General features: G+C 40.7%; 2 protein-coding genes across 3 annotated transcripts in view; both read left to right on the top strand.

Annotated features, from left to right (window-relative positions):
• Positions 1-256: 256 nt before the first annotated feature.
• cwc15 (CWC15 spliceosome associated protein homolog) lies at positions 257-8940 on the top strand. Its single transcript, XM_034178674.1, has 7 exons — positions 257-328; positions 5806-5947; positions 6504-6616; positions 7973-8070; positions 8154-8264; positions 8395-8534; positions 8616-8940. The coding sequence occupies exons 2-7, from the start codon at positions 5817-5819 to the stop codon at positions 8743-8745; spliced, it is 723 nt and encodes a 240-aa protein (XP_034034565.1). The 5' UTR covers positions 257-328; positions 5806-5816; the 3' UTR covers positions 8746-8940.
• Positions 8941-10410: 1470 nt separating this feature from the next.
• Positions 10411-16868, top strand: part of mtmr2 (myotubularin related protein 2) — a 29665-nt gene continuing 23207 nt past the window's right edge. For both annotated transcript variants that reach the window (XM_034178672.1, XM_034178671.1), the window contains exon 1: positions 10411-10653. In XM_034178672.1, the coding sequence (XP_034034563.1) occupies positions 10574-10653 (80 nt within the window). In that variant the 5' untranslated portion in view covers positions 10411-10573. The remainder of the gene's footprint in view (positions 10654-16868) is intronic.

The raw sequence follows: 16868 nt of genomic DNA, 5'->3' as shown, positions 1-16868 counted from the left end.
TGCAACAGGGCCATAATGGAGTTTAAAATCAGAAGATACCACTGAAGAGCTATTGGGGACCATCAGAATTGGACTGTTACATTTATTAATTTAGACAGGGATGAGAAATAGGATTTGATGGGTTTATTTATTTACTTACTTTTACTTACTTACCTACCCAGGACGACTAATGCCATGATTCTATACACTCCGAGACGGTAGGTGGTGGTATGCACCTCTAAAGCTGGTTGCGATTTGCTAATTAACTGGAGTAGACGAAGAAACTGAAGGCGAAATCTGTGGGCGAAACTACGACGACAATAGAAGCTTTGTAGCTTCTGTGTCACAGGTAATTTGTTAGTTTAAGCTTCATTTTGTAAGTACGATCTTCAGTAATATAATGTGTGTTTTCCCTGTTTTAAGCGCAGCGGTTCAGGAAAATATAGCATCACGGTTTCTTTCCAAGAGTAACACTAGTTGGCTAGTTTCCAGCCGCATTAGCCTCAGAAGCTAACGAACTGTGGTTGTTAAAGGCTGCTACGAACCAGTTTTATCATATAATTTGTAATTAATCATGATTCATTGGCTTTTTATGAATAATAGTTTAGTCTGCTTAATATCAGAAAACGACAGAACTACATCGCACTTGACACATCTACAGTCGATTATCAGAATAGTTATAGCTTAGTTAACGTAACATAACATTTATTGTGTATTAAAAACCATAAAAGCACACATAGGAATACTGATCATACCTATTTTTAAAACAATGACTATGGGTAAATGTACAACTTGGTTTGATAAACTGTTCCACAGTGACATTTCTATTACAAAAAAAAAAATCTTTCTAACGTTTAATCTTGGACATAGTTGAGTGGCCTCTCAAACCAGTATAATCTCTCTAATGCTACGTTTACACATGACAAGTCACGAATGCCACGAAGTGCACATTCTTGGCCGCTGATCACGAATGTGATTATTCGGGGCAGAGGCGTCAGGTGTCCTCAGGAACTGCTGCAACCTGTTACCACACGTTACGATTAATGGCACATGTTGCTGGAGAATTATCAGGTACCATTACGCACGGTCAAGAATAGTGTTCTGCGTTGTTGCGCGTAACAGCGCATCGTTAAGTTCTGTCACGTTGTGAATTGTCTCCACACACACACACACACACCCATATTCATCCATCCGAATTCAGATCCCTCCAGTTTTTCAGAAGAACTTTGTGACTGCATGCATAGTTGGGGTCTGTGCCATGGAGTAGCGCAGAGAGGAGGAGGAGGACAGAGCCAGATGTGTGGCTTCATGCGGCTCTCCTCTCGTGCATTTTCCCAAACATCAGGCACATGCAGCAGGTGGAACACCTGCAGGAGCGCGCGGAAGAGCACTGAAATTAGACTTTTAGCTGACTTGGTGTCAGCAATCAAACTGATTGCGGTGCAGCAGGGTTTAATTGTGCGCGTGCTTCTTCCTCCGCTGTACTGGAGGAGGTGCAGAGATGTCTGGCTGCACGTGAGTCTCCTCTCGCTCCTCTAGTTGCTCAGACTCGTTCTCCCGCTCATCAGTTACAACAGCAGGTGGAACACCTGCAGGAGCGTCCTGAGGAGCTTCAGCAGGAACTGTGGAACGACACTTGGAGCCGAGTTTAATTGCGCGCACGTGACAGAAAACTGATCCGTCGTGGCGCGCAGTGAAATGTGACGCCGCGTCACAAGTCGTGTCAAAACTTGACAATTTCCGTGTCACTTTGTAATAACGCGTGACAGTTTGGGCTCCAAGAACCATCACAGGAACCACTACGAACGTTGTCACGTTCTATTAAGGATCAATACTCATCAAGACGGATCAATACGCTCAGTTGTGACCTCCACGACTTGAGACGAAATGAGGGTGGTGTGTGACATTCGTGGAAGATTTTTTGACAGTCAAAAACATGCTCCACGAATATCAAGAATATCACACATCACACACCAACACGCACTATTAAGAAACCTATTCAGATGCGTTAAGTCACATTAAGAATGTCAGGAATGTGTCACAAATGACAGAAAAATGACATTCGTAAGGCATCTTGCTTATGTGTAAACGCACCTTAAGTTGGAAAAATTGATTACAGTCAATATTTTCATGACAGTTTAGTATTTTGTAAGCTTCAATAAGATCCCCACGAACTCTTCTGTTTTTTTTTTTTTGTTGTTTTTTTGTAGAAAGTCTGAGTTCCTTCAACCTATTTTCATAAGTGTTCTAAACCAGGTACAATTTTTGTTGCCCGGCATCGAACTTTTTCTAACATATCTTTGTCTTTCTGTAAAAAGGATTAGTTACTGCAACATAATTTGATATTAAAGTATACATGCTGATGCTGTGACCTCAGAAGGGAAACAAAACAAACTGCTCACTAACCCCCTTCTTTTCTTCTTCTTGCGTATGAGTGCTGTAAAGCGCATCCAACAATGTTGGCCAGGTTTTGAAGCCATCTCTCCATATTGTCATCTATGGTTGTAAGGTTGTGATAGGTGGGGGAGGGCCAAGGATTTTACATTCACCCAGTATGTCTTGGCCTCCACGCCACACTCACGATGGGGGTTTCATAGCTGCACCAAAGCGACCCACTCTGGCTCTGAGATGATTTAAGGTAACCCACAGACTACGGGGGAGGTCAGAACCTGAGGGTGCAGTAGTGTTAGGGGCTACCATTAGCTGGACAGGGTGATGGTTTTGAGCCCACTCTTTGTTCCAGGCGTCTATGATTCCATAGTTGCGGCTATGGAGAGTTGCTGATTGGCGGTAGAAGGGGTGACATGATTTCAGACGTTGGGGGTCAAAGCTTTGAGGATTTGGGATTAGGTTGTGTAAAGAATGTTCTTTATTTGCCCAAGCCTGCTGGGATATTTTGTATGTTGCGCATTCCTTTCTCAGTTTGGCTGGAGCAATTCCTGCAAGAACTGGAAGGAGAGTTGAACCCGCCAGGCATCGAATAAGATTATTACGGGTAGACACTTTTCTACGTAGATCTTCAATATTATGTCTGTAAGCCCTTTTTTTGAAGCATTTTTGTATCAGTCTTTTTCTGTTATTATATTCATAACAAAAAGTAGCAGCTGGTCTGTGTATGCATGATCCCGTCAGATCTCAGAAGCTAAGCAGTGCAGGACCTGGTTAGTACTTGGATGGGAGACCTCTTTGGAACACCGGCGGCTGTGTGTATGTTTCTCCAGGTAAAACTGGAGTTGCATCAGGAAGGGCATCCGGTGTAAAACTTGTGCCAAATATCAATGCGGATCTGGCTGTATCCGCTGTGGTGACCCCATACAATGTGGGAGTGGCTGAATGGTCAATGACATATACATAACAAAAAGTAATAGGTATTATTGAATATTACACTTTGTTGGTTGATTTAATTTTTCACTATTTTTAGATATGTATATAACAACAAAAAGACTGACACAAGAAAAACGCTCTCCCAAACCCCAAGGGTCCCACAACATTGACTGGGAACTCGAATGATGACAGATCCATTTTTATTTTGGTTTTGAGTGACAGTCACATGATGATGACAACCTGGTTTTCCTTTTATTAAGTTTGCAGAGTTAGCATCATTCTGCATTACATTAATGGGTAATTTACTTATTTCAACCATAATTGGTAGTTTTTGAGAGTAAGAAGCTTGTCTGTTCCAACCTTTCTGCAGTGGTTGGATGCATTCTCACCTTTTACAACAAGGCTACATTTTCACCTGTAACACACACCTAGAAGCCCCTAGACTAAGCTGTCTTCATATGTTGATGATACAAAAACTGCCACCAGTTTTCATACCAAAATTGCTGTCATCTGGAGAGGTGAGATGTGATAACTTTTCATTGTTAACAAGGCAACAATACAACAGAGTTTTAGTGTTTTGCACAGTGGTTAAAAACCAGAAGCTTTAGCTGTGATGTTGCTTTAAAAGCCATTTATTGGCACTCCATCTAAATCCACCACTAATATCAAACAAATTATTTATGTTTACATGATTAAAACTGAGCGACGCACTTTAAATAGTCTAACTCTTGCTGTCTGTCTTTTCTCATTGTTAAAGAAAAAAATGTTTGTTTTCATTATGGCAACAGGTAAAAGTTGAAAATGTTTCACTTTTTATGCTTTTTGCCTGTGATGGATTTATTTTATGTCTTCATATTAAAAACAATCCCGTTACTGTCTGCTGCTGTTGCCAAACCTGCTTCCTATAACTCGATAAACAACGACTTAGCTAACTATTCCAAAATGTTGAAATTCGGTTTGGTTTGAGTTTGGTCAAAAAGAGGAGTGCATCCGTACCTTTGTGAATGAGCAGATTTCGCACACAACCACTGCAGAACTGTTCGTGATTCAACTGACTTGTAGTTTTTAAACTCTCACAAGATATAAGCACTGAGTCCAAAAACAATATATGTAAGAGCAAGTAATCTTCCATCCGCTCATGAGTTGCCAAGTAATTTGCATGTTTCTACTTAGCACTGCCATTTAACTTCTCCTGGTAGGATCCCTTTACTTTGCCTTTCCTCCATCTCTTGCATTTTCCATCCAAAATCCAATCCCCACAAGATAACTGTCACGGCTACGTGTCACTCTGTAACACTGTCTGAGTCGTAAATCATTATAGCAAAAGATCAGCATCACCACCAAAAATGGAAGTGCCTTCTCTACATGCAGCACAGCAAAAAATAATGGCACAATCTCATTTCCGTCAAAAATTCATTCATGTGGCAGTTCAGGTCAGCATGTGCTGGTACCACATGTCACGCCATCCACCACACTATGAAACTCCATAGGATGTGGATGGCAACATCCCAGCCAGACAGCTGGTCCATCTGCATCTCTTAAAAGTAGCCATCTACCTACCGCAACCAGGAGAAATGTGGGCACCCATTTGGCCATTTATTGGAGTCATCAACAATGAGGTACTAGCAGTATATAATGATCCTACAGTGACTCATTACCATATATCCACCTGTCACATTGGCTCACTGGTTAGTGTCCAAGTTTCATAACCAAGTAGTCTGACAGGAAACACCAGGACCCAAAAGACTTGGATCTTCATTCTTCTGCAAAGGCATCGGCATTGCCAAATGCTTCCAATGACTTAATGACGCTGTAAGGTCATCTCAGGCATCTCAAGCTTAGAGAATTCATGTATGTCACTGCATAGATAAGTTATTTTTCTCTACAAGTTCAACAGTTTACAAACAGATTCACTTCTGATGACTGATTCCAGGATGTCATTAAAAGCCTGGGCCCTAGGCTTGATCCAAGACAATCTTACAAACCCAGGCATTCTGAGTCCTTACTCAGCTTTCTCAAGTGCTGTAATCATTGATTCTGCAAAGATCAGAACATCATCGGCAAACGTAAGTTCAGTCAGACTTTCCTCGCCAACAAAAGCACATAAGCTGCTGGCTTCCACAATCCTATCTCTCACCCAGCATTCAAAAGTATGGAGCCAGATCACACCCCTGACAAAGACCAGGACTCGCTGTGGAGAAAATCAAAGTTTCTGTCCCAGGACTTACAGTACCTGTGTTTAGGCCAACTGTGATGTCCAGCAACTTTGTGAATATTCTACAGATTCTCGGGATGTAACAAAGAGCATCTTCAGCTCTCTTATGCTTTGATTATTCAAACTTGGACGGTAGCCCTAAAGTTGTTTTAAGTTTGACACAGGTTCACATGCAGTCATTTCTGGGAGCACAGAAACAAGACAAAAGTGCAACAATGTATTTTGGTTCCTGTTCAGTTGTCCTTGGTCTTGTTTACTTCAGTTTTTTTTTTTTCTTGTTTCTGTAGAGCCAACAAAGATGACTACCGCGGCAAGACCAACATTCGAGCCAGCGAGAGGAGGGAGGGGTAAAGGAGAGGGGGACTTAAGTGCACTGTCCAAACAGTATTCAAGTCGTGATCTTCCGGGTCATACTAAGATTAAGTACAGGTCAGCAATTAAAATATGACTGAATTTCTTACTGACTTACTGTATGTCCAGTAAGACCCATTTTCATTTGTAAGTGATATTGATTCACTCTGAAGGTAGAAACTGTCTGGAACCAAAAAGTTAGTTTGTGCACATAATATGGTGGCAAAATATCTGCACTACTTTGACATTATTTTCCATCATATATGTAGTTGGAATATTTGAATGACACCAATACAATCAATTAATTAAAGGTTTTTGAATCCCTTTTGTTTAAGCTTTCTATCAGTGTTTTGGAGTTGGAACCAAATAATGAATATGACCTTAAACTGCAGACTTTCAAGTTTGATTTCAGTGTATTTGCACATAAATCTGGTGAACAGTATCACAACATTTGATGTTTGCAGTTCCTCTCTTCAGTGGTCTGAAAGTAATTGTGCTGATAACAGTGTAGGTCTTCTACTATAAAAAGAAAAGTAGATGGGTGGGTGAAATAGTTCACCACACTGCCCTTATACACACATGCGCACAAACACATATACATACAGAATGTAATAGTTTATTTTCCTGCCATTAGGCAACCTACCCAGGATGCCCCAGAGGAGGTACGTGCCCGTGACTTCCGCAGAGAGTTGGAGGAGAGGGAGCGTGTGGTTGCACGTGAAAAGACCAGAGAGAGGGGTCCAAGAGGTTGGTCTTTCTGCAATTTCACACATACTTTGTTTGGTCCCAGCCTTTGGACTTCTCAGTTTGGTGCCAACCAAAATGGCGGGTATGAAATCTGCCTCGGATCAAGATCCAGACCAACAATTGGTCTGACCAAAAGAGGTGGTCTTAGTCAAAATCAAACTGATCCGTTGTCTGGTGTTTTTGCAGTGTGAACACACGTTTTGGATTGTTCGGGCTTTTGGACCAATTACAGGAAGTTGGTGCAGTTTATCATCACCCGTTTAACAGTAGCAGCAAAAAAGAAATTGAAGTAGTAACAGTAGAAGAAGAAGGGATCACATGAGGACCGGAGGAGACAGTTTTGGTTTTTTACAATTTGGTCAGAAGAAGTAAAAGTCAAGTTGAAAAGATGCATAAAAATTGTTTCCATTCAGACGGAACGCCTCACCAAATTGAACAGAAGGAAACCTCGGATGCACCTACTGTATGTCTACAAACCAGTTATTGTCAAGTACAGGGAGACGCAGACTACATAGATGATGATGATGACAAGATGTTGGTACAAACAACAAAAATGACAGTGTGAAATGAAACTAGTTGGATCAAATTGAACTTTGTTATGGATCTTATTCTGGACTTTCAGGTGTGAAAATGTCCTAAAGCATCTCACACAGAGGGCATGTGTGCGTGGCTTTTAGAGGCGCATGTTGCACTCACTACTATCTGCCACAAACACATCACACAGCGCCACAGGGCTGCCGGTACTCGCCAGGCTGTTTGATGATGACCAAAACACTGCCACTGAACTTCACTCTTCACACCGTTGACCCTTACACGCAACGCACATGCCTTCTGTGTGACAGGCTGGAAAGCAGCAGGTTCTTCAGAAACTCCAAACGCCTGGTAAAATGGATAAAACTGAGACAAAGTTGATGAAACACTGGCCGGGATACTACAGCTGTCTCTATGACTGTCACTGTCACACTTGTATACATGCTGTCCATTTTCTTGAGCCTCTTAGGTGGGTAGGGAGAGTTCCCATGGGATAAAAAAGCTTTTCAACCTACCATCCCTGGTTCTCAAGACCAGGCACCTAAGTGGCTCTACTCTACTCTTCTTTTTTTAGATATACATTAGTATACACTAGTAGAGTTCTACCTTAGAATTGGAATGTACGTATTATAGAAGACATACCTTACTGAATTTTCACAGAGTGCAGGCGTGTGTGCGGCGAGTACAGCGTGGATGCCACTAATGTGTTACACATGCCTTCTGTGTGAGAGTAACTTATGGGATCTTTCAGTGTACTTTATTTTATCTATAGTTGCAAACCATAAAAGTTTGTTTCAAAGAATTCATGATCTTTTATTTTTCCAGAGCACACCACATCGTCATCGTCTTCATCATCTTCCAAGAAACCCAGACTGGATCAGATCCCTGCAGCCAATCTTGATGCAGATGACCCCCTGACCGATGTATGTGCATGCACTGCAGTCTTCAGTGCACGCATGATGTTGGTTTTACAACGTCTCACTGATGGTGTTTTTGTCGCTCACAGGAGGATGAAGACGAGGACTCCGAGGAGGACAGCGACGACGACGATACTGCAGCTCTTCAGGCAGAGCTGGAGAAGATCAAGAAGGAGCGTGCTGAAGAGCAAGAACGCAAAGTAAAGCATGAATCTGACACGTTTGTAGCTGCTATCCTTTTGGTTGGAAAATCAGCCAGTTTAAACAGATACAACATTAAAAAAAAAAAAAAAAACATACATTCTTCCTCCCTTTTCTCCCATGTCTTAGGAACGGGAGCAAAAGGCAGAGGAGGAGAGGATTCGCATGGAGAATATTTTGAGTGGAAATCCACTGCTGAATTTGGCAGGACAGCAGCAGCAGCAGCAGCAGACCAACCAGAATCAGAACACATTCAAGGTCAAGAGGCGGTATGTAAAATGAGATGCAGATATTTGAAAGCAGTGCTTAATTTGCCACAAGAAATGCCCAACAATTTAATTTCTTTCCAGGTGGGATGACGATGTCGTGTTCAAGAACTGTGCCAAGGGAGTAGATGAAGCACGGAAGGAGAAACGTTTCATTAACGACACCTTGCGCTCAGAGTTCCACAAGAAATTCATGGAGAAATATGTGAAATAATGGACTTTTTTTTTTTTAGGTTTATTTTGAATTACATTTTACTGAACTCCATCTGGCCTCCTTCTGTTTCAATAACATGTTTGTATTCAGATACATGTAGAACTATTAATGCACACAGTTACATTACTATTTGAAAAGGTAGTGTGAAACATTGTATATAAATTGATTCCACTTTATGATTAAAGTTGGTAAAAGTTAAGTTTGTTCTGCTTTATTCCATGATCGGAGTGTTACGGTAGCCAAATTGCTAAAAGCTAAAAATCTTGGAGCACTGTGATAAACGCAGCACATCAGGTTACTTCCAGATGTGATGCTATTAAACAGCTCTAGTCCTTTTTGTGATAACTCCATCAACAACATGGCAGGCTTGCCATCAATCCGAAGCACTCCTGGCTTGCTCATAGCTGTTCATACCACACTTGGAAGTTTGTCTGTTGCGGTACGTATCTGCCATCACCAATGACTGGCTCGCTACAAGTTGCTACGTCTTCTCAAAATTTCTTACAATGGCAGTAAAAGGTTGACAAATGTTTGAACATATTAAAGTTGCTGGTGGCCATTTGAGATTACCTGTGACATATTGAGTGACAACTTCACACAGATAACCTTTGACCCTAAACATGACATGGCCCAAATCATGTGCTTGTGAAAGCCCTTTAGATCCAGGAAGTTATTGAATCTTAGTTTTAATCCAGAATCACAAACCTGCATTAGTCAAGGAGATGATAATGGACTGTTTGCCTGGTGGTGTTCGAGTAGAACAACAAAAAAATGACTACCTCAGTTTACCTCAGAAGTCAGTGGACAGATGTTAAATTTTGGACAGTTTTCTCATTCTGTTATAAGGATGGGTATTTTGCCTCAGAGTAAACTGCATTAACAGCTTTCTTCAAGAAAGGCAGGTCAACTCTGATATGGTCCACGACAAGGCTCCATCCTGCTAAGCTATCAGTCAACAACTGTTTGCCAAAGTTGGAACAAGCTTCATGAACAATATCATCTCATTATTTCTCATGCCACAAAAACTCAGGCTGTAATAAAAGTTTGAGGAGGAGCTACAAATTAAAATTGTAATTTTGTTCTTTCAGCTGCTCCCATTAGGGATCACTACAGCAGATCATCTATCTCCATCTCTGTCCTCTGTGACTTTCTCTGCCACACCGATCACCTGCATGTTCTTCAACATAACTAAAAACCCCCTCTTTTAGCACAGGAGATAACTGAAACAATCCTTCAAATGATGATGCAAGCACCAAATTGGGTACAAATACTCTTTAGATAGTACTCTTGGGAAAAAACCGACTGGCCACTTAAGTTTTCAATAGGCAGCCAAGTAGGGGTACAAATTTTAAAAATGCCTCAATCATATTGAAAACTATGCCATATTTGATCGCAAAGATTCCAGAAAAGTATAATTTGAACTATCTTTGACTGAATGTTAGTGTGTGTGTGTGTGTGTGTGTGTGTGTGTGTGTGTGTGTGTGTGTGTGTGTGTGTGTGTGTGTGTGTGTATTCAAAATACAAGAATACATTTCCACGCTGTGCATATAGAAAGAAGGATGTTGATAATTTTTTTGCTAACCTTCTAAAACTACAGCGGTCGAGTTGTCGTATATACAACTATGCTGCAGGGGGCGCTGTTGTCAATCAGCTCCTTGTGACAAGGACAGAGGGAGCTGCTGGGAAAAGATGGCAGCTTGCTATTGTTTGTGTGGATTTACTCGAAACCGAGGAGGGATTTAAGACGTTCTTGAGTCGATACGTTGGTCTCCGTCGCACTTTTTGAATTCGCTGCAGCGTTAATAATAAATACTTAAAGCAGCAGGAGATGGAGAAGAGCGGCAGCATCGACAGTTTGGGCTCGAAGCGCTCCTCCTCCCGACAGCCGAGTGTCGATTCATTATCCAGGTAAAACACGACAAGTTCTTCCACTTAAAACTACACATTCTCTCTTGTGTTAATATGTGTGGCTCTGACGCAATGTGTAACCTTTAAAGCTCGCCTAAATAAAATACAATGACGTTACGTTAGGAAGCTAATCACAGCTATCACCGGTGAATTGTTTGATTAATCGTTCACCGGTGAATTATGAATTATGTCCAAAACTTATTGACTTACACATCTTTATGTTCCCGACATTTCTACAAAATGTTTAAAGAAAATGTGATTATTTGTAGTTATTAAAAATAATCCCTACGTACAGTTAGTCCCGTTACTTCTGGGCTCTGAACATGATGTACATTTGGTTGTAATTCCTAAATGATAAAGTCAGTATTTTTGTAAACTCCTTTAATTAAAGCTAACAATCTTGACTACAAGTGCACCTTGTTTGTTCCATTTCAACTCCATTGTGTTAGTTTACAGAAGCAAAATTACAGAAATTGTCATAATCCAAAAATACTATACTCACACTTATTAAAGGAGCAGATACAAATTCTAGGTTATGGTATATAATTGCAAGTGAATGGACATAATTGTGTATAAATTTGTTTATTTTGATACTTATGAGTATTTTGAGTGGTCTGGATATTTTTTATCATGATTAAAATCCACAAAATAACAAATCAATCAAGTCTGAAAATTACCCCATAACACAAGAGCTCAGTATACCAAGGAAATATTTATTAAATCAAAATTAAACAATCAATAAGATGTATGCCTCACTCTAGCATTTGTACACTCCTGGTATTATTTTGGCATATTCCTGTCAACAGTACAAAACATACCTGCTCCTTTAATAAATGTGAGCAGTGTATTTCAGGACCTGACTGTAATCTGAGGGGGAAATAAACACATTTAAGAAGCTGAAAACTGTCCAAATTTGGCATTTCTCTGTGATTAATAATTTGTATATTACCTTTCATTCAAGAAATGCATCTCACAGACAAAAAGACCATTTAAATAATTGCAGAAAGAAACAAACAAAAATTTAATTAGTTACATAAATTTATTTTCAAAAGATTTCATCATCATATATCTGATCTGACGCATAATTTGTTCACAGGCAGTGGTGGGTGGGCACAGCTAACCAAAAAGGTAGCTTCGCTAACAGTTAACCCGCTAACTGAAAAGTTAACTTTTATAAAGCTAAACTGATAAACCCCTAAAAAATTTAGTGGAAGTTACAGATGAAAGCTAAACCAATAACTTTCAGTATTGACTTCAGTACACTGGCAGCTACTGACGCAACAACGAGCCAGCGGTTCTGTGTCAGATCAGCCTTCTCTCAGCAAAAGAGACCTGATGACCAGAGAGAAAGGAATGAGAAGAGGGAGGGGAAAATAAAGACAATTTCTCTTCACACCATACAGGCTCACTGGCATATCACCCAAGTCATGCACAGGCAGACAGTTTTAACTTATGGTTAAAAATTTAAACAAACTAATTCCAGACAAGTTATTTAAATTAATATCACATCTGCTGTTTTCTAAAGTGAAAATATCAGCTATATGTTTGTTTTAAAGTAATGCTCTCATTTTGAAGGTTTCAGTTTCCTGACATGGGTGTGGCGGTCCCTGCCATCTTGGTGTATATGTGTCTGTTGTGTCTTGAGGTCTTGGCCACCTGGGAGGCGCCGATTAGACTTCCTGTTAGGGGAGCTATAAAAGGAGGGTGTTTCTGCCTTCTCTCGCTCACTCCTTCTGGCTCCTCCTCTCTTTCTCTCCCTCCTGGATTGCAGGTTGGGGAGCAGCTGTGTCTGATCCTGATCCTGGTCTTGGTTCTGGAGCTGGTCTGGGTTCGTCTCGCCACGTCCGTTCATTCGTTTCTTTTATTTTATCTTCTTATTTTATAATAAAGTTCCTGTAAGGGTTTTAAAAAATACTGTGCTTCCGTGTGGGCCTCAGTTTTTGTTGCAGCCTGTGAGCCGGGCTGTAACAGTGAGTGGTTGGTTGGTCAGTATAACACACAACTTACTGAAACGTGTAGTGGGTTTTACAAATAAATCTGTATTTGTAAATATGTAATTTTTTTTCATTTGTAAAAAAAAAAAAAAAAGGGCAATTTGAAAACTGAAAATCCTGTTAAAGAAGATTCAGCACTTTTAGCAAATGTGTGGCACTTGGTTTTCATACTGCCACGAACACTGCCATCATGGCAGTGTTCGTGGCAGTATGAACAGCATTTACCTTTGTTTTTTCATTTATCTTTGATGTCTTTTTAATAGAATGCAGTGGGCCCCAAACCTGGGGTCTAAAGTTGCACCCTAGGCTCTATAGTTATCCTAACCAGAGCTGGCATTGTATCCGAGGGCTCTCTTCAAGATGGTGATCGTTCCCTTAATTGCAGACAACTGCACCTCGTGTGCTTGGGTGACTGAGGATTGCTTCAACGTATTTCTTCAGGTTCTTCTTCATCAGGCCTGTTGCCCCCACCACAACTGGGATGATATCAATGTCTTTCAATGACCATGTTGCTCGTAGGTCATTTTTCAGGTCTTGGTATTTCGTGATCTTTCTCTTTTCCGCTCGACTCAGGCCATAGTCATTGGGGACTGTCACATCGATGATTTTGGCTGTTTTCTCTTGCTTGTTCCAGATGACAATATAAGATTTGATTGTACCTCCTTCAGTATGTCTTCCTGCTGGGATCTCTTTGTCATAGAAGACAGTTACTTTTCCGTTGGATGAGACTGGTGCTGGCTCGTGCTCCCAGACGTTTTCTTTGACTTCCATCTCCAGTTCCTTGCATACTTTCCAGTGGAGATATTGACAGATCTTATGTCTGGATGTATAATGTCCGTCTGCCATGAGGATCTGGCATGCTGATTTTAGATGGTTTACACTCTCAACAGCTGTATGACAGAATCGGCATTTATCATTTTGTGAGGCCCTTGCCATTTTTTTTGAAGCCATTTGTTAGAAGTCCCTGATCTTGTGCTCCAATCAGAATTCGTTCTCCATTTTTTTTTTTTTTGCCACTGCATTGATCCAACTTTGTCAATGTGTTCCTTTTCGAGTTCTTCTTGGAATCGTCCTGCCCTTTTGTGCTGTTTCCATCTTTCCACTCGATGTTTTCCTTCTCTTTTGCTGTATTGTTCTCTGGTCTGTCTTGAAAGTTTTGTTGCAGGCATCACTGTTGCTTTCTCTCTCTTGCAGAAGTTCTCTGCCAAAGTTTTTTGCCAGTTTGGTGATTGAAGTCTGTTCGGATAAGGTCTTCTCGTGGTCTTGTGCAACCTTTTTCATGATTTCTTCTTCAGGGGTCTTTAAGTACTGTCCAGTACTTATTATTGATGCTCTGTAGGCCTGGTTGATTTCAGTGAGACCCAGACCGCCTTCTCTGCGAGGGAGATATATTCTGTCCATGCACTGATTTCTGTATGTCACTTTGTGGAGGGTGAGCATCTTCCTGGTTTTTGTGTCCAATTTATTAATCTCACGCTGTGGCCAGTCTACTATGCCAAACCCATAGATCACCACTGGTATTGCAAACTGGTTTATGGCTGTGATCTTGTTCTTTGGTGTCAGCTCTGTTTGCAGATCTTTTTTAAGCAGTTTAGGTATTCTTGTGTTTTCGTTCTCATTTTCTTGTGCTCGATTGTAGTATTTTGTTCAGCTCCCAAGTATTTGTATGTGGAGTCTACAGCCAGATCTTCAATGTAGCTCCCTTCATCCAGTTGTATGTTTTCGGTTTTTGTCTTTGTACCTTTTTTGATTGTGCATTTATCCAGTCCAAATTACATACCAATGTCTTTGGAGAACTTATGGACAGTTTCTACAAGCTGACTGAGTCCCTTTTTTGTGTTGGCATAGATTTTCAAATCATCCATTAACAGCAAATGTTTCACAATTTTTTGATTTTTTATTTATTTATTTTTTTTTCTCCTTCCTCTGTCTGTACTTAAGTCATACCCGATGTCATGCTCCTTCAGGATTTTGCTGAGCGGGTCTATGATTAAGCAGAATAAAAGTGGAGAAAGGCTGTCTCCCTGAAATATCCCTCTCTGAACTCGTACGTCTGAGATTATTTGTCCCTCTGTGTGATTGAGGGTGATGGTGGTGTTCCACTTGTTCATTTGTGCTCTCAGGAAAGATCTTATTTCCTCATTGATGTTGTGGAGTTCTAAGCACCTCATGATCCAGGAGTGTGGCACGCTGTCAAATGCCTTTTTGTAGTCAATCCAAGCCATGCTGAGTTTCCTTCTCCCTTTTCTGCAATCCTCCAGGATAGCTTTGTCTATCAGTAACTGGTCTTTAGCTCCTAATCTTTTTCTGGAACAACCTTTCTGTTCATTTTCCAGGTAACCACCAGTCAAATCAAATCAATTTTATTTATATAGCGCCAAATCACAACAGTCAGTCGCCCCAAGCTGCTTTATATTGCAAGGCAAAGCCATACAATAATTACGGAAAAACCCAACGGTCAAAACGACCCCCTGTGGGAAGGAAAAACTCCCTTTTAACAGGAAGAAACCTCCAGCAGAACCAGGCTCGGGGAGGGGCAGTCTTCTGCTGGGACTGGTTGGGGCTGAGGGAAAGAATCAGGAAAAGACATGCTGTGGAGGGGAGCAGAGATCAGTCACTAATGATTAAATGCAGAGTGGTGCACACAGAGCAAAAAGAGAAAGAAACACACAGTGCATCATGGGAACCCCCCAGCAGTCTAAGTCTATAGCAGCATAACTAAGGGATGGTTCAGGGTCACCTGATCCAGCCCTAACTATAAGCTTTTGCAAAAAGGAAAGTTTTAAGCCTAATCTTAAAAGTAGAGAGGGTGTCTGTCTCCCTGATCCGAATTGGGAGCTGGTTCCAGAGGAGAGGAGCCTGAAAGCTGAAGGCTCTGCCTCCCATTCTACTCTTAAAAACCCTAGGAACTACAAGTAAGCCTGCAGTCTGAGAGCGAAGCGCTCTATTGGGGTGATATGGTACTCTGAGGTCCCTAAGATAAGATGGGACCTGATTATTCAAAACCTTATAAGTAAGAAGAAGAATTTTAAATTCTATTCTAGAATTAACAGGAAGCCAATGAAGAGAAGCCAATATGGGTGAAATATGCTCTCTCCTTCTAGTCCCTGTCAGTACTCTAGCTGCAGCATTTTGAATTAACTGAAGGCTTTTCAGGGAACTTTTAGGACAACCTGATAATAATGAATTACAGTAGTCCAGCCTAGAGGAAATAAATGCATGAATTAGTTTTTCAGCATCACTCTGAGACAAGACCTTTCTAATTTTAGAGATATTGCGCAAATGCAAAAAAGCAGTCCTACATATTTGTTTAATATGCGCATTGAATGACATATCCCGATCAAAAATGACTCCAAGATTTCTCACAGTATTACTAGAGGTCAGGGTAATGCCATCCAGAGTAGGGATCTGGTTAGACACCATGTTTCTAAGATTTGTGGGGCCAAGTACAATAACTTCAGTTTTATCTGAGTTTAAAAGCAGGAAATTAGAGGTCATCCATGTCTTTATGTCTGTAAGACAATCCTGCAGTTTAGCTAATTGGTGTGTGTCCTCTGGCTTCATGGATAGATAAAGCTGGGTATCATCTGCGTAACAGTGAAAATTTAAGCAATGCTGTCTAATAATACTGCCTAAGGGAAGCATGTATAAAGTGAATAAAATTGGTCCTAGCACAGGACCTTGTGGAACTTCATAATTAACCTTAGTCTGTGAAGACGATTCCCCATTTACATGAACAAATTGTAATCTATTAGATAAATATGATTCAAACCACTGCAGCGCAGTGCCTTTAATACCTATAGCATGCTCTAATCTCTGTAATAAAATTTTATGGTCAACAGTATCAAAAGCAGCACTAAGGTCTAACAGAACAAGTACAGAGATGAGTCCACTGTCTGAGGCCATAAGATCATTTGTAACCTTCACTAATGCTGTTTCTGTACTATGATTAATTCTAAACCCTGACTCTTCAAATAGACCATTCCTCTGCAGATGATCAGTTAGCTGTTTTACAACTACCCTTTCAAGAATTTTTGAGAGAAAAGGAAGGTTGGAGATTGGCCTATAATTAGCTAAGATAGCTGGGTCAAGTGATGGCTTTTTAAGTAATGGTTTAATTACTGCCACCCTAAAAGCCTGTGGTACATAGCCAACTAATAAAGATAGATTGATCATATTTAAGTCCGAAGCATTAATTAATGGTAGGGCTTCCTTGAGCAG

This window comes from Thalassophryne amazonica, chromosome 9 (genome assembly GCF_902500255.1).
Source record: "Thalassophryne amazonica chromosome 9, fThaAma1.1, whole genome shotgun sequence".
NCBI classification, from domain to species: Eukaryota; Metazoa; Chordata; class Actinopteri; order Batrachoidiformes; family Batrachoididae; genus Thalassophryne; species Thalassophryne amazonica.
Note: the sequence above shows the minus strand (reverse complement) of the source record. Positions and strands in the feature narration are given on the sequence as shown.